This window comes from Metarhizium robertsii (assembly GCF_000187425.2).
Source record: "Metarhizium robertsii ARSEF 23 chromosome Unknown MAA_Scf_6, whole genome shotgun sequence".
Taxonomy (NCBI): domain Eukaryota; kingdom Fungi; phylum Ascomycota; class Sordariomycetes; order Hypocreales; family Clavicipitaceae; genus Metarhizium; species Metarhizium robertsii.
The window spans coordinates 592,637-615,202 of record NW_011942204.1 but is presented as its reverse complement, the minus strand read 5'-3'; the positions used below and the strand labels follow the sequence as shown (position 1 = coordinate 615,202).

Here is a 22,566-nt window from a genome sequence, read left to right as displayed (position 1 = left end):
CTGGAAAGGTGGCAACAGACAACGTGTTTGACCACACCAAGGTTTCGTCCTCGGCGAAACCTGTTTGCTCGTGTTTCTTGTGGGATATCAAGGTGGTGGGAGATTTTTGCACGGCAGGTCGATCGTACGGCAAAAGCGCTCTTAGCACTGAGCAACGTCTTGCTGACCGTAGGACAGGATTGCTCCACAACGCCGGGAATGGCGATGCAAGGAAGGAATCAATAGTACTTAGGTATTAGCTATGGAGCCCCCGGCGGCGGAAATGTCCTGTAAAAACTACCAAAGCAATGCAGAAAATCTAGGACCAGTAAGCGGGACGAAGGATTCGGAAGTGGTGAGGTTTTTGTGACGACAAGACAAAGATAATAGCCCGACTCTGCCTATCCCTAGAATTGACACAAGTAACCCAGGCTGCCGACCACTGCAGAATTCAGTTCCAACCAGCAGCAGTTGAAAGCCATTACACCCGATGGCCATCAAGGATTGAATGGACAGCCAGTTTTCGGGTCTGGGAGAGATGCGATGGGCTTAAAACACACAGAAAACCGCATAAGACGAAGAAATATGATGGCCAGTCGGATTTGTCTTAAATACTTGTTTAAGTACTGAGTGTCGATGGCTGGGACACAGCCTTGGTCAGTCTTGCCCATGATGCATGTATCATCATATCAAGCTGGTTTTGGAGCTTCTTGTGGCTGGTCATCGTCCCCACAAATTGCAGCTCAACACTGAACTCTAGGCCTTGTTTTTTTTCCCCGGCCCTCTGTTCGCTGACCGCGCCACCCTTCTTGGGTCTTCTCGGTTGCCCGCTCGGTGAATGTTCCGGCCTCTTCAATTGCAAGCGCAGCACATCGCCTCGCTCGCTCCTGCTCTCGCCAACATGTTACCCTGATTCAGATCCTTGTCTCTCTCTGTTACCTTCCAGTTGTTCTGAAGCGCCCGTTTTGGCTGGAATTTTGGCCTTGGCTGAGCACGTTGAAGGTATTGACCCAACTTAAACTGGCACCTGGCCGTGGAGCCGTGGAGCCAGACGCCAACATTTACGCCTTTGCAACTCGTGCCTGCCTACCCAGCTTGCCAGCCCACCCCGGCCTTGCTTGATCTGGCACTGGCACTCGCCTGACGCCTGCACTCTGACAGTTGACTGGGTTTGCCTGGCCGACTACTTTACCTACCTAGGTACCTACTGCGCCCCCAGCCCCAGAAGCCCCAGGAGGCGTTGACATGAACAACCTTCTCTGGAGGTCTCTCACTTCTCTCGCTCTCATCACATCTTACACATCTCGACCTTCACTCCACGCGACATTTTCCGTCAGCCAGTAAATGACCCGGAAATTGTTTCGAGACCGCCGTCCCCTGAGTTTGAATTCTTTTAGGCCGCAATTCCTACTCTTCGCGATTTTGCCACCGCTCGTCGTTCTCGGCCGTCTAAATCAGGACGAAGAAAAAACAACGAAAAAAAAAAACAAAAAAAGGTCCAGCTCTCGCCACGTTCTTCAGCCACACCTGGATAACGGCAGCCTCAACATGCTTCGATGATCTGAACTGTCCATAATTTTAACAGTAGGCATCATCTCGCATGATCGAACCTATTTCTTCAATTCGTTAGATACGTTAATTCAGGATATCTATGGCATCAAACGTTGCCAGTCTTGCAACAGAAGGCCCGCCACCCGGTCATCAGAATTCCGTCTCTGCTACTACAGCCCCATCCGACGACATCGTGAGACTAACTAAACGACAACGCGAATCCGAGTCCGTGTCACCGCGATCTCGTGCCGCGCAGCTTTCCAAACCACCTGGCTCGCCCTCCAAGGTCGCCCGACTGTCTCTTGCGACGACCATTCGACCTGCCGTGCCTCTCACAGGCGCTGCGGCTCTCGAAGACGAGCGTCGACGAAGGGTCGAGGAGCAGGCTCACAGTTCTTCCATTAGCCCTGACCCGGCTCGTTCAGTACTTGAGTCCCTAATGTCTGGTGTCGCTCAAGCGATGAGCCGTCCTTCTGACACCATTCAGCTTGCTCCGACCGCAAACATGGAGCCTGCAACGAAAGCAGCGACCGAGCTCTCCATGGCTACCGGGAATGCTGCTCATATGGATGACCATGATCGTGACGAAGGTAGTCCTCCTGCAAATGCGAACGCGAATTCAAACAATGTACCGTCCGCCCCTGTTGCTGAGAGCCCCGCCCCGATGGACTTGGATTCCAAGAAAAATGATCAAGTCCAAGGTCACCAACTTATGTCACCAGACGAGAGACCACAGTCTGGTTCAATGTCGTATCCTGGGTCTTTACAAACTGACGCAAACCTCTCTGAACCACTCAATCGAGGCATGAGCTTCCCAATGCCGAGCCAGATTCAGAGCTCACCCACATCATCTGGTGGCAAAAAACACAAGTGTCCGTATTGCAGTACTGAGTTTACACGCCATCATAATCTCAAGAGCCATCTCTTGACTCATAGCCAAGAAAAGCCATATGTCTGTACGGAGTGTCAAATGCGATTTCGCCGGCTTCATGATTTGAAACGACATGGAAAACTCCATACAGGAGAGAAACCACATATTTGTCCAAAGTGTGACCGGAAATTTGCGCGTGGAGATGCTCTGGCACGACATAGCAAAGGAGCAGGAGGTTGTGCGGGTCGACGAGCTAGCATGGGCAGCTTTGCTGACGGTGATGAATTGGACGGGACCATAGGCGAAGGAGATGACTCAACTATGTCAGGAGTGGCCTATGATAGTGTGGAAGACGAAGAGCTCAGACGACAAAGTCTTCCGAGCATGGGTGTACAACACTCGTCTGGTGACAACTATGGCGCACACTCTCGTACATATCCTCCAGCAGGTCCTCGACCGTCAGCGAGCGGCCTCTATCCACCGAATGTGAATCTAAGTCAGGCTGGCACGATTAGCTCCACCAGTGTTCCCGACAGCATGGCGAGCAGCCATACGGCAAACACTAGCGTTTCCTCTATTCCCGGCGGCCCTGGAGGCTCGGGAATGTACTCACAGGCGGGTATGACGGAGAGTCCGAAGCCTCTTAGCCCCGGGCTTCCAAGTCACGACTCTGCGAACTTGGCGAGACAACGGTCCCCTACTATGACCCAACAATATCAACAGCAGCAAGTTGGCAGGCCGCCATCGGACCTGCAGTCACCACACAGCAGCGGTCAGGCAAGGCCCAAACTACCAGGATTGTCACATCCAGGTTTTGTGGCACCAAATTCAGGCACATATTCTCACGGTCGCACGCCGAGCGGTGCTCAACCTTCCGGCGATAGTGGCAATATGTTTGCGCAAAGCGACCCTAGCGTTTGGGAATATATCCGTCTGCTAGAGGACAAGATCAAGTCTCTTTCAGACAAGGTTGTTTCACTTGACCAGGAGGTGGCTAGCCTGAGGAAACAACTTGACACTCGTGAAGGTGCTTCGACTACGTGAGGGTTAGCAACTTGTTCTTATCTGGATCTTTCTTCAACCTTTATGTGATCTTAAATAGGGCCGATGGAAAGTATGAGCAAGCTGGGTTCTGTAAGACAGGCACCTCACTTGAATTGCTCATAGTTTAGCGTTTTGATTTTTTCCCGGATTATGGAACAGGCATGGGATGACTAACTATTGTGACCAAAAGGCGGCATTCGGATGTTACATTATAGGTTTGGGAGACTCTTTGGTCTGGGAATTGTACTTATATGGCAAGGGTGATTCTCGTATACTGTACTTTGGCTCATTTATGACGCAGTAGTTCAGAGCCTCCTCCCTCCCCCTTTCTGGCCAAATGCTTCGGATCAAGTTGGTTGTGAATGAACGCCTTCGTGGCTGTGTTGTGTAATGAGCAGTGGCCCTGTCGTTAAACCGTTGGGCCACTGCGACGGGCTGTCCAGGGTTGTGCAGGTACTTCTGTGGGCCTAATGGAGAAAGCGGCTATGCTGGGATATTTCACGTGCCGAGTCATTGTGTCTCGTACGTCATTGGGTTAAACATATGAGACCTGAGCTTATGAGCACGGTAAGAAGCTCCGAAATCTATTTGTCCACCAGCAGCTACGAGGCAAGCGATCTGTACCGTCTACCAAATCCAAAGTCGTCGATCGGTGGCGACCTCTGATAACTCTTATCTCAGTTTTTCGAGGGGGTGGACGCCCTTTCGTTGCGCCGCCTTCCTGCGTCCACCGTGGCCAAAGGCGCCATTTCAGACGCATAGCAACTAGATGGGCTGGCGAGATTTTCTTCTTCCTACTACGAAGACCGGTGAACTGCATCGGAATTTAGACGGGGAGGGAAAACAATGTCTTCCGTTGATAACCTGCAGGCTACCCTTTCATCAGGGAGTAAGTCAACTTTGACATTGTCTCGTCGTGCCGAACAGTTCAATTGCTGCTGTTGAAGGGGAGCTTGCCTCTGGAGTCTAGAGGACTTGGGGCTGTCTCGATGTCATAGAAACTGGACAGACAGAGAAATAATATTCTTACTAACGGATATTTGATGCAGTGGGCAGTCAAACGAACGAAAAAGTTGTCGTGGAGTCAAATCCGCATGATAAGCAGGACTTTCCACCACTTGAACTTGAAGATTCAGACACGACAGTCCAGACAGTAAGGAACACCATGGTTTCCTCTCTACGTCGATCGTTTTCTAATATTTAAACTAACCTGTAATCGCGAGGCTGGACAGGACCTGGCACATGATGGCAAACTGATTGACCAATCTGAATCATCGAATCCCAGTGTTGTGGCGGAGGAAAACGGCAAGTCATACTCTGCAGCTCTTCAAACCGACAAGCTCGGGGAGGATAAAAAGATCACCAACGGGGATTACTTGCCTTATCCTACCCTCTTTAGTGGGATGCACCGAGACGCTCACGAGAGGGAGGCTTGGAGAGCTGGAGGCATTCGATTCGCCCCCCTTCGTGTGCCCTTTAAACGTCGTATGCAGACAGCAGCAGTCCTTTTCCACTCTATGTCTATTGTCGTGCTGGTGTCCTGTTTCTGGTTCAGCTGCGCGAACCCTCTGACCTGGCCCATCCTCGTTCCTTACCTTGTTCACCTGTCGTTTTCTAACGCAGCGATGGACGGCAAACTTTCTTACAGATCCGAATGGCTTCGATCGTTGCCGCTTTGGAAGCTATTTGCGGGATACTTTCCAGCCGCTCTTCATAAGACATTTGACTTGCCTCCCAACAGGAAGTACATTTTTGGATATCATCCACATGGGATCATTTCCCATGGCGCCTGGTGTGCCTTTGCTACCAACGCATTGGGATTCTCAGAGAAGTTCCCTGGTATTACCAACAGTTTGCTAACACTTGATTCTAATTTTCGCCTTCCATTCTACCGCGACTGGATCTTGGCTATGGGAATTCGATCTGTTTCGAAAGAATCCATTCGAAATACCCTGTCTAAAGGGGGAGCTAGCAACGATGGGCAGGGGCGGGCGGTCACAATTGTTATTGGAGGCGCTCGTGAATCTCTACAAGCCGAACCCGGAACGCTTCGCCTGATTCTCAAAGGGCGCAAAGGCTTTGTCAAGATGGCCCTGAGATCGGGAGCAGACCTTGTGCCGGTGATTGGTTTCGGTGAGAATGACTTATATGATCAACTGAGTCCGAAAACGCATCCCATGGTCCACAAGATCCAAATGATCCTTTTGAAAGTATTCAAATTTACGATCCCGGCTCTTCATGGCCGTGGACTTCTCAATTATGATGTCGGTTTGATGCCTTACCGACGGGCCGTCAACATTGTGGTCGGGCGGCCCATTGAGATCAACGAGCCAACCGAAGAGCACCCCTCTCAAGAAGTTATTGACAAATACCATGAATTGTATGTGGAAGAAGTTGAACGGCTCTATGACGCTTACAAGGACAAATTCTCAAATTTGAATACGGTTCCTGAATTGCGCATTCTATCGTAAAGGGTTGCGAACGCTATGACACTCTGTTGGCTGGGGGCGAACTTGTTTGTAACTAGATCAATAATCACTACTGGTTACTCTAATAGAGGCTTCAAGACGGTGTTCGATAACATGCACGGTAGAATTGTCCCGGTAAACTCACGATGAAAATAGTGTATTCTCGAAAAAAGAAAAAGAAAGGAAAAAACGATTACATTTGTTTGTGACACCATGAAAACTGACCTCAAGATTACAGTGACTGCTCTAAATAACCCACTTAGTTGTTAACGGGTACTCGTTTGTGGGTGAATTGCAGAGCTGGTATCACGCACGTGACTTCGCGTTGACAACTTCGGCGTTGGGTCGCGTGAAGGCAATGGGGTCAGCGAAGAAGTCTGCTCTCGTCAAACCTCGAAACAACATCCCAATCGACGACATCCATCTGAATCAAGCTACGTATCTACCAAAATGCCTCGAGCATCCCCTAGGAAACGGCAGGTGGTAAGCTACAACGAGGACTCTGACGGGGCGGCTCCCAAAACCATCAAGAAGTCGAAAAGCGCCGTCACGAAAGTGGCAACGAAAATCACCGGCAAGCGAAAGTTAGACTCCGTAACCGAAAGAGAAGGTAGCACACAGAGTAAAAAGCAACAAAAAAGGCCCAAGACAAACGCAAAGGCGGAAGAAAGCGCAATGAAGTTGGCAGACAGGACAACCGTGTCTTCTCTGACCAAGGCCATGTACATAGGCGCTCATGTTAGTGCCGCTGGAGGTGAGTTGTGGATAGAGTTGGGACGAATTGGGATGGAATTCAGCCCCTTTCACGTCTTCTACGGAATATTTACTAGATTCACCCCATTTAGAACTAATCACATGTCGTTATCCTTTCGCATAGGGGTCCAAAATGCTGTTTCCAACGCCGTCCAGATTGGAGCCAACTCATTCGCTCTCTTTCTCAAGTCTCAACGCAAATGGGACAATCCTCCAATTCCTACAGAGGCCCGTGATCTCTTCACTAGCAACTGCAAAGAGCACAATTACAGCACCGCAGAGCATGCCCTACCCCATGGGTCGTATCTCGTCAATCTGGCGCAAGCGGACGAGTCCAAGGCCGCACAAGCCTACAAAAGCTTCGTTGACGATCTTGAGAGATGTGAACAACTCGGGATCAAATTGTACAATTTCCATCCAGGCTCAACTGGAGGAGAGGCCCGACCAGCGGCAATTGGCCGGATTGCTGCACAATTGAACCGTTCACACAAGGCGACTCAATCAGTGATTACAGTCCTAGAGAATATGGCCGGTGCGGGCAATGTGATTGGCTCAACCTGGGAAGACTTGAGGGACATTATTGCGTTGGTAGACCAGAAGGATCGAGTAGGCGTCTGCATAGATACCTGCCATGCATTCGCAGCTGGGTACGACCTACGGACCCCAGATGCATTTAAAAAGACCATGGAGGCATTCGACAAGACTGTTGGATATAGATATCTCAAGGCGTTCCACTGTAAGTATTGCCTACCCTTCAATACCGCCGAAAACATTTTACGCAAGATAAACCATCTTACGTTTCCCGCCTTGTAGTAAACTAATATCCTTTGCTAGTGAATGATAGCAAAGCCCCCCTTAATTCCAATCGAGACCTGCATGCGAATATCGGAACCGGCTTTCTAGGCCTCCGCGCGTTCCACGGCGTCATGAATTGCGATAACTTTTGCAATATGCCCATGATCCTGGAGACACCCATCGATAAGAAGGGCCCAGACGGAAAGACAGTTGAAGACAAGCAAGTCTGGGCAGATGAAATCAAGCTACTAGAGAGCCTCATAGGAATGGACCCAGAGAGCGACGAGTTCAAGGAGAAAGAAAAGGAACTTCAGGCCAAAGGTGCAGCAGAGCGCAACAGAATCCAAGACCAGGTTGACAAAAGATCGGTCAAGAATGCTAAGAAAGGTTCAAGGGCGAAAAGAATTGTGTAAAACCGGAAGAACACACACGACTCAGGCGAAGAGAGTGACTAGACGATTCCAAATTCCCCTTCTTTTGCAGGGACCGTGAGACCTTAGTACATACCGGCTATTTATTACTCAGCACGGGTCGTCTTGGATCAAAATAGCTGGGAAAGCAGAAGATCTTGGCCGTGCTAACAAGAAGATGGAATCGAATAATCATCGGTATTGTCATGTTCCTCTATGTATATGTAATATTATTTGTACCATTGAAGTTCAACAGATATGGTTACATGCTAATTCTGTTCAGTGCTGCAAACACTCAGGGGAAACGCCAGATAATCAATGTCTGCCCTATAAGCCTAATGGTGTGAATGAAGATAACGACGGCTCCTCCTGACTTGAGTCAGAACAATCTGAATGAGATACTCCCCCAGCCATGAAATCACTCCAAGGTTTCTTTTTACCTGCGAGTTTTTGTGTATCCTTCCAACTTGCCAATTAGAGATCGCAAGCCGACACCACGATCACAGTTTGCTTCAAGCCACTGTTCCATTCTTCCTCGCAGGCTTTTTAATGACTTCAGCACCGGCATCTTACACCCATCTTCAAATTCTAAAAATGACCCGGGGTTAAGTAGCACTTCGAAGCACTCAGACCAAAGATCTGCCTGCCAGTATCGCTTCAAGCTTTCCCGGATCTTATATTTTCTGCCGGTACGACCAAGCCCACCTTGGTCGCATCGTTGAGTTTCAATGTACTTTCCAAAGAGCAGACAGTGAATGATACCTGCCAGACCGTGGTAGTCGATTTGCCATGTCCACGGGCGTCCTTCGCGCATCTCCGCGCAGTCCTGCGATGAAGTCTTCCAGTCGGCGATAAATTCCACGTTCGAAGCAAAGGCCTTCATGTCAATGCCCCGACCAAAGTCAATGAGAAAGATGCCTCTCGATGCCCAGCCGCCACTGCCGTCCGCTTTCCATGGCGTTAACAGAGGTTCTTCCGAAGACATCGTATCTAGCCGAAGCAGGCAATTATCGGCCTTGAGATCACCATGTAGTATGTTCTTGGTGTGAAGGGCTTCAACAGTGCGCATGAGCTCAATGGAGAAGAACATTGCCAATTGCTCATCCATTAAACCAGACGGCTCGGCTCTGAAGAAGTTAACCAAGTCTAGGAGTGTTCCATGAGGGTGATATGGTAGAAAAAGGAATCCTTCGTCTTGATATAGCTGTAGCTCATGCGCATAAGACAGAGAAGCTGCTGCACGGTGCTGCGGACCTAAACGAGAGTGTGCAAGCCTCATGATGTAGAACTCCCAGGGAGTTGGTGGTACTTCCATCTTGAGTGCCTCCAAGTCATTTCGGTGACTAACAGCAAACATGCCTTTGCCCATTGTGGCCACTGCATTCTCGTCATTTTCATTCTCCTGCGGAGACGAGTTTTCGACTAGATAGACAGGGGCAAATGCCCCTGCACCAAGCTCCCGTTTCAAGGTATATACTCGGGTTGTGCTGGGAAACTTAATCATGACTGGAGATGGGAGAGGTCCCGTCTTGTCGGCGCCGCCCTTGCTCAATCTGTTCAAGGCCTTGGTAAACTTGCGAATATCAGCTCCGAATTCGTATTTTTGCCCACTTCGGTCGTAGAACCCGGCATACGAACTCAAAGGAGGTTGAAGGCTGTTTAGAATTTCTTGACGGATAGAAATGTCAACGGGATTGCATTGGATATCTTTAATAACGGGACCTTTTGGGGGAATCGGGTTGGTAGAGGGTTCCTTGACAATAGATCTGGATTTTGGGACCAGGGCAGCAGGGATTTTCGGCATAGGACATTCGTCGTCCACAATTTCTCTAAGAGGGCTGCTCAAGGGCTCGTCGTCTGACTGGTCTTCTCCCATGTCATTGGTAACTCCATCTCGTCTACATGGTGTTTTGAATGTGTCTTGACGTTCAAGATCAACATCAAGTGAGCATTCTGTCCGCTCCGTAATTGGAGTCATAAACGGGAGTCGATTATTCGCCACCTCGGCCGGGTCCCTATACGGCCGTGTCGGGGGGTCATAATCTTCTGGAGGAATGGGAACGAATACTGTGCGGGTTTTCGGAGGAGACTGCTCATCCGGAGGGGCAACCATTGCTTCATCATTCGGACAAGTTGTTGGACAGGTTTGCTCTCCGGGTTCTGCCTCCTCAATATGGCCGTCATAATCGCTCTGTATTGGAAGAGTGCCGTCCACATCGTCTGTCTCAACATTTGGGATGTGCTTTTGAGCTGAAAATTCTGACCACTCACTTAGACTCTTTGTGTCAGCAGTCCCGCCGTCGCCATGTTGACTGGTAGCATCGAGTTGTCTAGTTGTGCCTGTGCTTTCGCCGTCAGTGGTATAGTCGCCATCTGTCTCGTAATCCTCATCCTCTGCGCTTTCGTTTCCGTTGGCCAGCTTAAGAGGGGCGTTGAAAATGTCATATATATCGTCAGTCGCTGCCTTCGTGTGGAGCGTCATTGTCGGCTCAGATGTTTGCTTCTTGCGAAATTTGGGACCTGAGGGGGATTCCAACTTTGCCTTGACTAGAAAATGTCAGCTCCACCAAGTCTAATAAGGCAAAATTTGATATCTGGCATACTGATTTGGGTCTCGTTGACTTCCATGATTTTCTTTTTTGCAACACGAGGCTCTCGAGGGTGCTCTTTCATGCCTCCATTTTCATCGAAAAACATCGGATCTCGGTGAATAGCAAGTTTGTTACTAACACCACGGCTGATCTCCTCAAACCCACTGAGAAATTGTATCGGCTCAGTGACAAAATCGTCCTCCACGGTCTCATGGCCCCAAGATCGATCCAACCAACCACGACGTGCCGCAATAATTTCCTCAAAACTCAGTTCTGAACCAGGTTCTTCCGGGGTTGGGTACACAGCTGCAAGGTCAACGAATATGTATTCTTTCTTTCCTGTTTGAGGGTGCACAGTCACTTGGCTTTTGGCCGATACAAGGACGACATTGTGTATTTGAGATAGCGACTGGATTAACGAATACATGGCACGGCCAATAAATTAGTCCTATTCTCATCAATATATGGGCTTGGAAAGGGTGTACTCAGTTCGGAAACTTACCGGGTCCCTGAACACTGCCATCTTCGGCGCAGTACTCTTCTTTCCACCGGCTTTCAACGTCTCTCCAACCCACGGCTTCGGTTCCATGACGTTTTCTTTCTTACGGTCAGACAATGATCCAATTGATTCCCATCCCTTGGACCCTTCTGCCCTAGATGACAAAGGTGCTGGCTTGGCATCCGCATCTGAAAAGATAGCAAGCTTTGATTTGGCTGGCTTTGAACTGGCGCTGCCGGCACCGCTCCTAGGCCGTGACGCTTGCGGGTCGCTGGGCCGCGACAAAGATCCAAAAGGATCGACCTTTGCGGCCAGCGCTGGACGAACGGTAGGAAGGGCTGGCGACGACGGCTCAATGGCGTCGGCCGGCTGCTGCGCTATTCGTTCCTCGAACTCCTTGAACTTTCGCATCAATCTCTGAACAGGCCTACTCTCACGCTCGATCCCGAGCTTATAGACCTCCTCTGCTTGTGCCCATCTTCCTGCAGCTTCCAACCAAGCAGCGTACTCCTCGTAAAAGAGGGCCAGCCCTTCTCCTATTCCATGACGCGAGAGAAACATGTAGGCCTCTCTTGGGGTGTCTGAGAAGAAGTGGATGTAATGAACCCAGAGCCTCAGGTAGCGAGGGTCATTTTTATATTGTGCAGAGGTGATGAATGTCTTTGTGGCGCGTTCAAGGAGCGTGTGCAGCTGCGATTGTGGAGTTGCTTGTGCCGTCGGGTACGCGTCCAGTGTCCATCTGACGTACCTGTCGAACACGTCCAGCGGATCATCTGATTCAGAGATATTCTGAATTTCTGCCTCATATTCGGCGCGAATGCAATCGTGGACATTTTTGGTATCCGAGGGAGTCGGTGTCGCGAGTTTATGCAGAGGTGATGGAGAGTACAACTCTGCTAACTTCCTTGCCGATCGTCCACCGGGCAAAGACTGTATATTCTCCTTTTGTCCTTCGATGACATCGAAATCAATGAGGGTACTCGAGGCTGCCATTATGAGTTAGAATGCACTGGAGCAGCCAGTTCTTTTTGAACTGCGACTTCTGATGTTAGATGTTAGTGACTGAAAACTTACGCCACATTGTTTTTATTCCCAGTAATGTTGTGTTTCTTCCAAGAGTTGCTGTGGCAACAGCCACAATGTGGCTGCTGAGGCCAAACCCGCCACACAAGGTCATCGACTGAGACGACGCCCGAGTACGTTAGGTACCTGCTAGCTACCGTAAGTACCTAGGTATGTACTAACCTAGTGCTAATATGTTTGGTACCTAGACCTATGTGTTACCTTTTCGCGATGGATGGTTTCACGGAAACATGATGTAATGCTTGTAACCACTTGAAGAACTTTGTTTCTTGATGATATTTGCCTGCTGTCTCCGCTCTCAATACCTTGTTTTACTGATCTATTTGCGTTGACTTTTGTTATCTTATTTCCCGCGCGTTTTACCTCGTCATTTTGATTTCATTCTTCATTACGGTGTGTAAACCACTTTTTTGGTCAATTGCCACAGTTTGGCAACGACAATGGTAGATACATTGCATTTAGAGGTTAACCGACTTGCGGAAGTTAGCACCGGCATAGATGGCTTGATCTCCGAGCTCCTCCTCGATTCGGAGAATCTGGTTGAGTTTAGCCAGACGCTCAGAGCGGCATGGGGCACCAGTCTTGATCTCGCCAGATCGGATACCCACGACGATGTCGGCAATGGTGACATCTTCTGTCTCACCGGATCGATGGGAAACCATGACCCCCCAGCCGTCAGCGTAGGAGTCCTTGGCTGCCTGAATAGACTCAGTCAGGGTACCAATCTGGTTGACCTTGAGGAGCAAAGCGTTGCAGGCCTTAAGCTCGATAGCCTTCTTGATGCGGAGGGGGTTGGTGACAGTCAGATCATCACCGACAATCTGAATATCCTGGGTCTTGTAGAAATAGCTCCAAGCCTCCCAATCATCCTCAGCGAAGGGGTCCTCAATGCTGACAATGGGGTACTTCTTGCAGAGATCTGAGTACATGGCAGCGAGTTCCTCATAGGTGATCCACTTCTTTGGGTCGCTATCAGGGTTCTTGAAGTCAAGGTCATACTTCTTTGCGTCTGTCTTGTAGAACTCGCTTGACGCAACATCCATGGCAATATTCATCTTGCCAGCATAGCCTGCCTGCTCGATGGCGTCGGTGATGAGCTCAAGGGCCTCATCAGCGGTCTGAATATCGGGAGCAACACCGCCCTCATCACCCACGTTGCCTGCGGACTGGCCATACTTCTTCTTGGCCAGAGACTTGAGCTTCTGGTATACCTCAGCACCCTGGCGCATGGCCTCGGAGAAAGTGGGAGCATCACTACAAGTTTTATTAGTGACAGACCGAATATATAGGTGATGTAGGTATGACTTACGAGGGGACAATCATGAACTCCTGGAAAGCAAGACGGCCGCCAGCGTGAGAGCTAATCTAGTTAGCCATCCGTTCCCGGTAATACTGAACAATAATGCACAATCCTAGAGTTACTTACCCGCCGTTGAGAACGTTCATGAAGGGAACGGGAAGAACATAAGGCTTCTTGGTTCCGGCCAGATCGGAAATATGAGCGTACAAGGGAACACCCTTGTCAAAATTAGCAATTGAAACCTGGAATTGGCCAGCCTAGTTGCAGTCATCCTACCTTCTCAGCAGCACCAGCCTTGGCAATAGCCAGACTGACACCAAGGATGGCATTGGCGCCGAGCTTAGTCTTGTTGTCAGTGCCATCAAGGTCATTGAGAAAAGAGTCGACCTTCGACTGGTCCTTGACATCAATGCCTTCCTTGATCAGGGCAGGGCCAATAATCGTGTTAACATTCTCAACAGCCTTGCTAACGCCCTTGCCGCCCCACTTGGACTTGTCATTATCTCGAAGCTCACAGGCTTCGTGCTGACCTGTATTCTCGGTTATGCATTGCACAAGTATTGGGATGGAGGAGTATCGGGACGAACCGGTAGAAGCTCCGGAGGGAACGATAGCTCGGTGCAGGCCAGTCTCGGTAACGACGTCAACCTCGACGGTGGGGTTACCACGAGAGTCGTATACGGACCGCGCGTGAACCTTGGTGATGGCCATTTTTAAAGGTCAGGTAGTTTGATATGATTCTGCAAAATAGCCCGGAGAAATGTTAGCCAAGAGCTGGACCGACAATGCAACGTTTGGGCAAGACAATGGATACTACCAACTGAACTGTTAAAACAGGGCGAGAAACAAAAATAGAATTAGCCCGAACAGTAAGTTGCCATTTTATTTGCTCAAAGGGAGAAAACCATATAGCAGAGAGGAAACTGGAAGGAATAATACGAGCCTAAGGACTGGTTCGAATATGCCTCAAAGACCAAGCTTTAGGCTAGATCTTCGTCGAATGACAGCTGGGATGGAGGGGTAGAATGGTGGCGTAGATGTGCAGAGGTAAGGATGAAAACAAAGAGAGACCAAGTAAAGCTCAGATGTTAGAATACGTACCAATTCAGGAGGGTTAATGGCAATTTTCGAGTGGTTTTCTCGAATGGCTTGGAGAAAGCTTTGCAGGAGGGTATTTGTTGAGGTCAAGTGTGAGGTTTTTGAGCTGCGTGTTTGGGCGGGACGTCTGGATCCAGGAAGGTTGCTGCGGCCAACTTGTGTAATAATTGGATCCTAGTTGCAGGTGGGGCAGTATCCAACAGCCCAGAGAGAGAGGGGCAACAGTCAACTAGGAAAGAAGAGGGGGCTGAAAGGCGAGGGGCAAGACAACACGTGCATCGTGCGCAGGGCGGGCATGAGGCACAGGGAAAAAGGACTCTGCGTTTCACCAGTGCCTGATAAGGGTTTACTTGCGACATCAGGGAATTATGCAGAGGTTCAATGTATCCTACTATTCGGCTACAATTTGAACCAATGAAGAACCGCACCCTGATACTGTTGTCAAATTTGTCAAACGGGTAACTAATAAGACATTCGCAGCTGACTGGACGGGTCTTATGGTACACTTCGTGGTGACAAATGTCAATACCTATCAGCGACTAATAAGTGTTTTTTCCTAGCCCACTTAGTTGCCAACGGGTAATCTTCACAAAATTTCCAGGTATGTTTGTGCCACAGTTGACATATTTGCCAGCTTTTATATGTGTCATGCCTGTTACTCAAGCAACTTACGCCTGGCCCATTGCATATCGTGTTTATCTCCGATGCTATCATCCGTGTGACAAATCTTTTCTTTGAGATTATCATCAATTGTAAATGCATGCTTAACCAAACGCCATTATGTACCAAAGCTATCATCTCTTGATCCCCAGGCCGTTAAAACCTCTCCTTCATCCTTGCAGCAACGGTTCTTAGGTTTCCGTACACCTTGCCTGGTGGCTTGCCAAGAATCAAACTCACGACCGACTCTCGTGCCATGTGAATATTCTTGAATCCGCCCAGAATGTGAATTTTTGAGTCGGCCAGTACAATTCGAGTTCTGCTGGCGTTCTCAATTGCGAATTTAGTTTTTCCATCCTTGCCAGCAATGCGGCCAATCGCACGTGCTTGGCTGTCACCGTGCATGATTCTGACGTCTTTGATCTCGAAAGTTTCGATATAGAGATCATCCAATCTAAGCAAAGCAACAGCATCGTCAACGTCGAAGCCAAGGGTGAAAGCCTTCACAAAGTCCTCGCCTTTTTGTAGCGCCCCAGAATCGGTTGTGTGCTGCGAAGTCCTCAATTCGACCGTCTTGCGTTTAATATTCATTCGACATTGTAGTTTCAGGTGTTCAACTAGAGGAGGGTAAATAGACGGCCATGCTTGTTTTAGCGGCGTCATTCGATGCGGCGGCACCGGGATCTTTCGAGTTTCAACTCTTGTCACGGGATCCTAGAGATAGATAAGTTAATTCCCATTATAAATCCGCTGTATCTTGTAATTGGCATTCTTACAATATCCCTGGATGGAGCAAATCGAGGTCGACCCTCCTCATCGATGGCCATTGAATCATCTTCTTGTTCATCTGCTGTTGGTGCGGCGTCTGCATCTACTGGCATAGCATCTGGCTCCCCGAGCAGAAACCCGCCCCCGTTATCTTGTCAAAAATAGTTAGCGAACTGCGAGAGAATATATGACATTATCAAATATAAAGAAACTCGAAGTACCTTGCGTTTGGGACGAGGCCGCCACAGCTTGGAGCGGGGTCTCCTCAGCCTTTTTTAAGGCTGTAGGGGCAGGCATGGTGATTGCACTCGAATATAATCTGAGTGATATTGTATTTCAATATCCTCAAGATGCCCTAATGCGTCAGTCTTAAGTATGATGGGATTGTTTCCTTGGTGAGTCTGGATGGTGTGAAAGCACGATGAAGAACTTGGTTAGCGGCGTAAAAGCAAAGTTACCCACCGCCGACTTTTGCGATCGCTGGGATCTTCACAAAAATTTGTGGTGGCTTATCGTGGCGTATCTATTGGTCAGACCTTGGCGGCAGTTCCGGTACGTACCCAGCTCTCTCGGCGCGTCATAAACGACTTTTATGCACCTGGAGCAACATTGGTTCTTCTCGTCATAGTATCAGCCCGCCTCCTGTAGCCCATTCAATCTGGGCGAGGCCGATCGAACCAAAGTTTGACCCCCAACGCCTTGAATTCATTCCTCATAGGCGCCATGATCTGGAAGCATGTCTAAGGCCTTTTCATCGCGGCTGCTGGGAAGCCGTCTTTGGTCACAGTACACCGCAGCTCCTGTAGCTGGTTTCTTTCCACGGCTGTCCCTTCAGAGACTAGGTCAACAACCGCTGTCGACATCAACATGTCTAAACCCTCCGGCATGGTGGCACGTACGCCCTATTCAAACAATAACAATTCCGCACTTCATGTCATCTTGCTCTACGAAGCGCATTCTCCGTTCGACCGGGCTATTGAAGCCGTATTATAAAGTGCCAACTCGTAGCTACCACCATGGCGGACTGGTGCGAACCTCGATAAAGCTACCGCAACAACAGCAGTGCAGCTACTCTAATGAAACAAAGCCTGCAAAAGAACACGCGATAGCAAGGAGATCTTCCACGTCGCCGGAGAGGAAGCGGCCCGAGTCAAGTCAACAGCAGCAAGAGGTCCCAGGGCAACCGAATAGTGAAGGTGATAATGAATCGATAGCATCTTCGGTATCTAAGTACCTCCACCTGCCAAAGTTACCACATCGACCAGCAAAGGAGGAGCTTCTGGCCGCCGCAAACGGATTCTGGGAGAGACTCAAAGTTCGATTTAAATGGATGTCCATCAGAAGCATGCGCCCATGGAATGCCGATGAATGGGGAGCATTCGTCTCTTGGTTCATGTTGGGGCACATTGTGTGGATTCTTGTTGGGACCACGACTTTCTTTTCTCTTCTCATCTTCTCCATCAACACCGTCTTTGCACAAGGTAAGCGGCCTGCCAATTCTCTACTACGTCTGGTGGAAGCGCTAATACTTATATCTAGAAACTCTTGCGAAGTGGGTTGGCGATTACTTGACGCAATCTGCTGGCGTTACGGTTGTCTTTGAGTCAGCAATTGTTCCCAAATGGAAAAATGGAGTGATCGCATTTCGAAATGTGTTTGTCTCTCGCCGCCCAGGACAGGTCAAGTCTTCTGTGAGCAAGGGCTCTTCGGATGCTGCTGCGGTGGCAGCTGCTGGCCGACAGGCGCACCTTATCGAATACTCTGACCCAGAAGATGATGGAAATTACACACAATTTGATGTTACCATTGCCAACGTCAATGTCACTTTGTCGTTTCTCAATTGGTGGAACGGCAAGGGTTTGCTAAAGGATGTCGAGGTAAATGGGGTTAGAGGAGTTGTGGATCGTACTTCAGTACAGTGGCCAATTGAGGAAGTAGATCCTCTATCATACCGACATGAACACCAACCTGGAGACTTCGAGATCGAGTCATTCAAGTTGGAAGATCTGTTGTTGACTATTTATCAACCCGACGGCTTTCGGCCATTCTCCGTTAGCATATACTCCTGCGAACTCCCGCGACTTCGAAAACAGTGGCTTTTCTACGACTTTTTATCCGCAAATCATATGTCCGGATCGTTTGACGGATCGCTTTTTACTATCCATCCCCGTCAAGTCCATGGCATTGTGTCTCGCCAAGACCAAGGAGCCATGATGGGACTGGGAGAACAGAATGCCTGGCAGAAGTTTAGCAGACTTCGGATTGATGGCCTAAAAATTGACCATCTAAACCGAGGGGTAGAAGGACCGTTTGGATGGATTTACGAAGGGAATGTTGACATTGTGGCTGACGTAATGCTACCTGCTGAGACAGACGAAGGAATCACGAAAGTAATGGCCGATTTCTATGATCAGCTTGAGGAGGCAGTCATTATGAACAAACAGCGGTTGTTGCAAAATTCTACAGACAACAGCCCCGTCTTGCTCCAGTCTGGACATCTCTCGGAAGCCGGCCATGTCGATGCTACCGAAAACAACGAAGGCGGCGAACCGGGCGAAGAAGATCGCCGCTATATTATTATGGACATGCGTATTCATATGAATGATGTGAAGGCCGCAGTACCTCTCTTCACAAGGGATATATCCTACGTCAACCAGGCACTTGTACGACCAATTGTGGCCTACATCAACGCCAAGAAGACTTACATTCCAATATCTTGCCGCATAGTCAAACGTCTCAGCGATTTTGATGGAAGTTGGACCGTGTTCGACTGCGGGCTAATGAATGACGCATCAGTTGAAACGTATGATGCCTTTGCCAAAGACGTGGAAAATCAACAGAGCCGTGTCCGTCGATTCAAGAAGGTTGGATTCTGGACACTGTCTCTTGCAGTCCACGCTCTATTTATGGGAATGGCGGGAAATGTGGTTTGATGTAATACCCCTTGACGACATCTCTACTCTATTGTAATACCTCTCTGAGTTTGTATTTCTTTTCTTTTCGCTCTTGCAACCTTCTCAGTAGCTTAGCGAAACACGAATGGGCTATTGATGGAGGGAATATTGTACTACAGCGACAGCACAGAACTTGGACAGTGCAGCGAAATTGGGGTACGGCGTTGAAACTAGGTCCCAGGGTTATTTTATTTTAATCTTTTTTCTTATTCACGACGGCGTTCTCAGGAGAATAAAGCTCTTGCATGCGGATCGGGCAGAGGAATCAGGGACGCTAAACTTGGGACCCCTTTAGACATATAATGAATGTTATCTGCAATACATTCACGCTGGCCTTTAAGGCACAGGTCAACAAATATTGCGTGGCTTAACTGAGTTTTGACTTCTGAAGCCTATTGTTTCAGTCTAGGTAATTACTACGCCTCCTTCAACTGTATCCGGTCCAACAATATTCCACAAGATGAAGCTATCTCCATTGACGGAGCTATCAACAAGTAGAGAGCCGTAATGTAGGTATCGAATAGGAACAAAGAACGCATTAATTTGTCCACAAAATGCGAATGACCCCGTCTAATGCCCCCCCTGATAATCAAATCCTAGTTTCCGCTCTGCTTCTCCCCCAAGCCGAATCCATCCTCATTCGCCCCATGAATCACAAAGCATGCCGAGAAAGTGTCTTCTGGATGATGTTTTTCAACGGCGGGTATGCGAGCATCAAGTGAATTCGACAGAATCGAACACTTTAGAAGCGGATAGAATCTGTCTCCGCGCAGGCTCGGCGCAAGGGTTTGCTATGAGCGGATTGTAAATGCTCTTGCTGTACAGGTTGATGGGACCTCCATAGTAGTGCCAAGGGTTGGGGGCTGAAGCAGCTGCTTTGTTATATTCTTGAAAGATCTCTTCACATGAAATCGTCGCTGTTGACATGTCAGCAAGTTATACGAAATGGTAATTCTAGTTTGCACATACTCTCCGAACGCATCGTCATCATATGTTGACACATCCGTGGTATTGGCACGGGTAGTAACAAGTGAGGTCTTAGTTTTGGCAGCCTTCGTTTTCTTGCCTCCTTTATCAGAAGCTTTCTCGTCCTTCATCTTTTCGTTGCTGAGGCGAGTCAGTGCACTGGCAACTTTCTTGACCTGGTCACTTGATAGATCCTTGGCTAGGTCCTTGACGAATTCTTCAAGGAAGAGACCATAGTGGGCCTTCTTGCTATTCCCATTGATAATAGGCGCAAGCGTGGTGCGCACAAGTTCAAACTGCTTCTTCGTCTGCGGATTTAAAAGCGGTAAAGAAGCAAGATTCACAGTGTTGGTCGGGTCCTTTTCGTCGACAACAATGGCAGCACCGATAGTCGGAGCCTTGCGGCCGCTACTGATGCCAACGCTGCCAAAAAGATCCTCAGCATGACGCAGATCGGCCTCCTGCTCAGTACGACGTAGTCTTTCGCGGCGCTGTGCTTCTGTCTCATCGTCCTCGCTTTCCTCTTCCTCTTCCGCACGTTGACGAGCGCGGTTGGCCTGATGTTCGGCGATTCGCTCGGCCTTGGACTTTTTGTTGGCGGCAGCTTCAGCGACAGCTTTTGCCTTGGCCTCGGCAGCCTTACGCTCTTTCTCACGCTCTACCTCGGAATCCTCAGCGGCATCCCAAGATTCGAGGACCTGAACAAACATGATATCAGCTTCGTTCGAGCAACGTGTTGGCAGGGCCACAGGCTTTGGAATGAAGCAAGTGGTTCACTCACATCACTATCGTCTTCCTCATCCTCAAACTGGCGTCGGCGAGCAGCCGTAACAGGAGGAGAAGAAGGGGGAGTGCTGGAGTCGCTTTCCTCCTCGTCTGGGGTAAAGAGCGGTCAGTTAGATGCAGCCCAGGCACAGGAACAGGCGCAGAGATGCTTTCTAGGATCGGATGCAGTCTCCACAGAGCCGCATCATAAACAACGGGGGCTGTATCTGTAGATCTGGATCTATCACGTAGATACACGGGATGTGCGCGAGGAAGTAGAAAGTCGTTGAAGGGTGTGGTGAATTCCTTACCCCACTGTTTCTTCGCAGGCATGATGTCAAGGTTCAGTATAAGGGTTTGAAGGTGTGTCTGCGTCACGACGGCTCGGGATGGCGCTACCAAAGTGATAGATAGCTGTGTCGCTGATGGTTGGTTAGAAGATAAAGTGTGTGCTGGCGTTCAGCGTCGCGGCAGGAGGAGATGTGGAGAGAAGAAGACAGATCAATGTTACAGGAGGATGGAAATTTTTTTGTGTGTCGCCCGACGACGACGGTGGAAGGGAGGGGGGAGAGGGGGAGGGACCAGTTAACACGGAAAGGGAGGGGCCGACGGCGTTGTGCTTTGTTTGCCCTGCGCCAGGCGTTAGGCAAGACACGGTGCAATAAACCTCGCCTCGTTCTCTTCCTTGAGAATAAGAAAGGAAAGGGGAAAAGAAAGAAAAAAGGCGACGATGATAACAAGACAAATAATTTTTTATATGACCAAAGAGCAAGATTAAGAAAGTTAAGAAAGCAGTTCGAGCAACGGGCCTCTGAAGCTCTATGCCGGACACGTTTGGACAACAGACACACATGTGCAGATTGAAATGGTGATGGTAGTGGCTCCGTGCAACTTTTCTAGTTTTGTGAGTGTCATTGGTATCGCCGGAAAACCGAGCCATCGTCGGTACCACCCGCGGGCCTTCCTTATGGCCCTTCCTTACTCCGTACTCCAATTAGCCACAATCGAAATTCTTTATTCGGCAGCTGATAAAGTCACTTGCATGGAGATTGTAAGAGTCATACATGCAGGTCTCGAAAACGTGGAAGCCAAGTAGCTCCGGTCGTGGCAGCTGGAGGCTGATGCAGTGGCCAGACTGATGCGGCCATGTCACCTTGAACTCGACTTAGTATTACCTTACGTACGTATGTATCTAATACTTGCCTACAATCCACTCGAAACCTTGGTCCTTGAAAGAAACCGGGCCGCTCTATAGGTACTTTACTTAGACATGCCCTAGGTACTTAAGTAGGTAAATATGTACCTACTTACCTACAGGTGGTACGATTGTTGTGCAAAGGCGACGCCAGCCTCTGGGCCTGCAAGTACTAAACGTCAACGGAGAACTCAAGTATAGTACAAGGAGCAATCTTGACCTCATTTTGCTTGTGCGCAAGCACAGAGTAGGCCCCAGAAGAGACGTTGGGCAGGCATTTAATTTCTGCCCAAAAGACTGCCCGACCCGTCAGCCAGTCACCCCACAGGGGTTGAAATGAGTCAGTCCATCTTAATGGAATGGAATATCACGCAGTCGAGTTCTCTGTACTTCGTGGTGTACGACCGGACTCTCCTAGAAAACGTCTTCCGGGAGTGCGAAGCCTCAAATGGGATATAGGACCTGCCAGGCCGTAGATTGATGCACAAGCAAGTTGAATAGCCATGACGAGGGTGTGATGGTGAGCACATATACTTCAAACTGCAAATTGCAACTCGGGTGGTCCGTACCCCTCCCAAGCAATCTTGTGGGCGGGTGACTCGAGGAAGACTTGTTGCATGTGCCAGACATTGTGCAATAGATGAATGCTGGTCGACAAAGGCTTGTTAATGACCAACCCCAGAGTAGTTTCAGTGTTTCCATGTTTCTTAGGTTCTCGGGTTGTCTGTGGCCTGGCGTGTATCAACTTTAGAACGGCGGAATGAATCGCCGCTCTGCCGATCCAGGTTAAATTCATCTCCAGACGTCACCCGCTAG

The 22,566-nt window shown here is 49.2% G+C and overlaps 8 protein-coding genes across 8 annotated transcripts; 4 read left to right on the top strand and 4 right to left on the bottom strand.

The window, feature by feature from the left end:
* Positions 1 to 1,630: 1,630 nt before the first annotated feature.
* Positions 1,631 to 3,445, top strand: MAA_00234 (zinc finger domain-containing protein; the record flags this gene model as incomplete). Its single annotated transcript, XM_007818232.1, has 1 exon — positions 1,631 to 3,445. One exon carries the CDS (start codon positions 1,631 to 1,633, stop codon positions 3,443 to 3,445), a length of 1,815 nt encoding a protein of 604 aa, XP_007816423.1.
* An 846-nt stretch (positions 3,446 to 4,291) lies between these two features.
* MAA_00233 (diacylglycerol o-acyltransferase) lies at positions 4,292 to 5,916 on the top strand (the record flags this gene model as incomplete). The annotated part of the gene is made up of 3 exons (XM_007818231.2): positions 4,292 to 4,334; positions 4,495 to 4,598; positions 4,669 to 5,916. The coding sequence occupies 3 exons, from the start codon at positions 4,292 to 4,294 to the stop codon at positions 5,914 to 5,916; spliced, it is 1,395 nt and encodes a 464-aa protein (XP_007816422.2).
* Positions 5,917 to 6,363: 447 nt separating this feature from the next.
* MAA_00232 (apurinic/apyrimidinic endonuclease-like protein) lies at positions 6,364 to 7,874 on the top strand (the record flags this gene model as incomplete). Its single annotated transcript, XM_007818230.2, has 3 exons — positions 6,364 to 6,667; positions 6,791 to 7,402; positions 7,501 to 7,874. The coding sequence occupies 3 exons, from the start codon at positions 6,364 to 6,366 to the stop codon at positions 7,872 to 7,874; spliced, it is 1,290 nt and encodes a 429-aa protein (XP_007816421.2).
* Positions 7,875 to 8,307: 433 nt separating this feature from the next.
* Positions 8,308 to 11,954, bottom strand: MAA_00231 (Mitotic checkpoint serine/threonine protein kinase, Bub1; the record flags this gene model as incomplete). Its single annotated transcript, XM_007818229.1, has 3 exons — positions 8,308 to 10,418; positions 10,475 to 10,871; positions 10,965 to 11,954. 3 exons carry the CDS (start codon positions 11,952 to 11,954, stop codon positions 8,308 to 8,310), a joined length of 3,498 nt encoding a protein of 1,165 aa, XP_007816420.1.
* Positions 11,955 to 12,502: 548 nt separating this feature from the next.
* Positions 12,503 to 14,055, bottom strand: MAA_00230 (phosphopyruvate hydratase; the record flags this gene model as incomplete). Its single annotated transcript, XM_007818228.1, has 5 exons — positions 12,503 to 13,298; positions 13,354 to 13,404; positions 13,471 to 13,562; positions 13,621 to 13,874; positions 13,932 to 14,055. 5 exons carry the CDS (start codon positions 14,053 to 14,055, stop codon positions 12,503 to 12,505), a joined length of 1,317 nt encoding a protein of 438 aa, XP_007816419.1.
* Positions 14,056 to 15,258: 1,203 nt separating this feature from the next.
* On the bottom strand, positions 15,259 to 16,167 carry MAA_00229 (pre-rRNA-processing protein; the record flags this gene model as incomplete). Its single annotated transcript, XM_007818227.1, has 3 exons — positions 15,259 to 15,816; positions 15,879 to 16,021; positions 16,092 to 16,167. 3 exons carry the CDS (start codon positions 16,165 to 16,167, stop codon positions 15,259 to 15,261), a joined length of 777 nt encoding a protein of 258 aa, XP_007816418.1.
* A 719-nt stretch (positions 16,168 to 16,886) lies between these two features.
* Positions 16,887 to 18,803, top strand: MAA_00228 (Mitochondrial distribution and morphology protein family; the record flags this gene model as incomplete). The annotated part of the gene is made up of 3 exons (XM_007818226.2): positions 16,887 to 16,897; positions 16,939 to 17,351; positions 17,410 to 18,803. 3 exons carry the CDS (start codon positions 16,887 to 16,889, stop codon positions 18,801 to 18,803), a joined length of 1,818 nt encoding a protein of 605 aa, XP_007816417.2.
* A 922-nt stretch (positions 18,804 to 19,725) lies between these two features.
* Positions 19,726 to 20,888, bottom strand: MAA_00227 (uncharacterized protein; the record flags this gene model as incomplete). The annotated part of the gene is made up of 4 exons (XM_007818225.2): positions 19,726 to 19,741; positions 19,794 to 20,488; positions 20,572 to 20,666; positions 20,867 to 20,888. The coding sequence occupies 4 exons, from the start codon at positions 20,886 to 20,888 to the stop codon at positions 19,726 to 19,728; spliced, it is 828 nt and encodes a 275-aa protein (XP_007816416.2).
* Between the last annotated feature and the right edge of the window lie 1,678 nt (positions 20,889 to 22,566).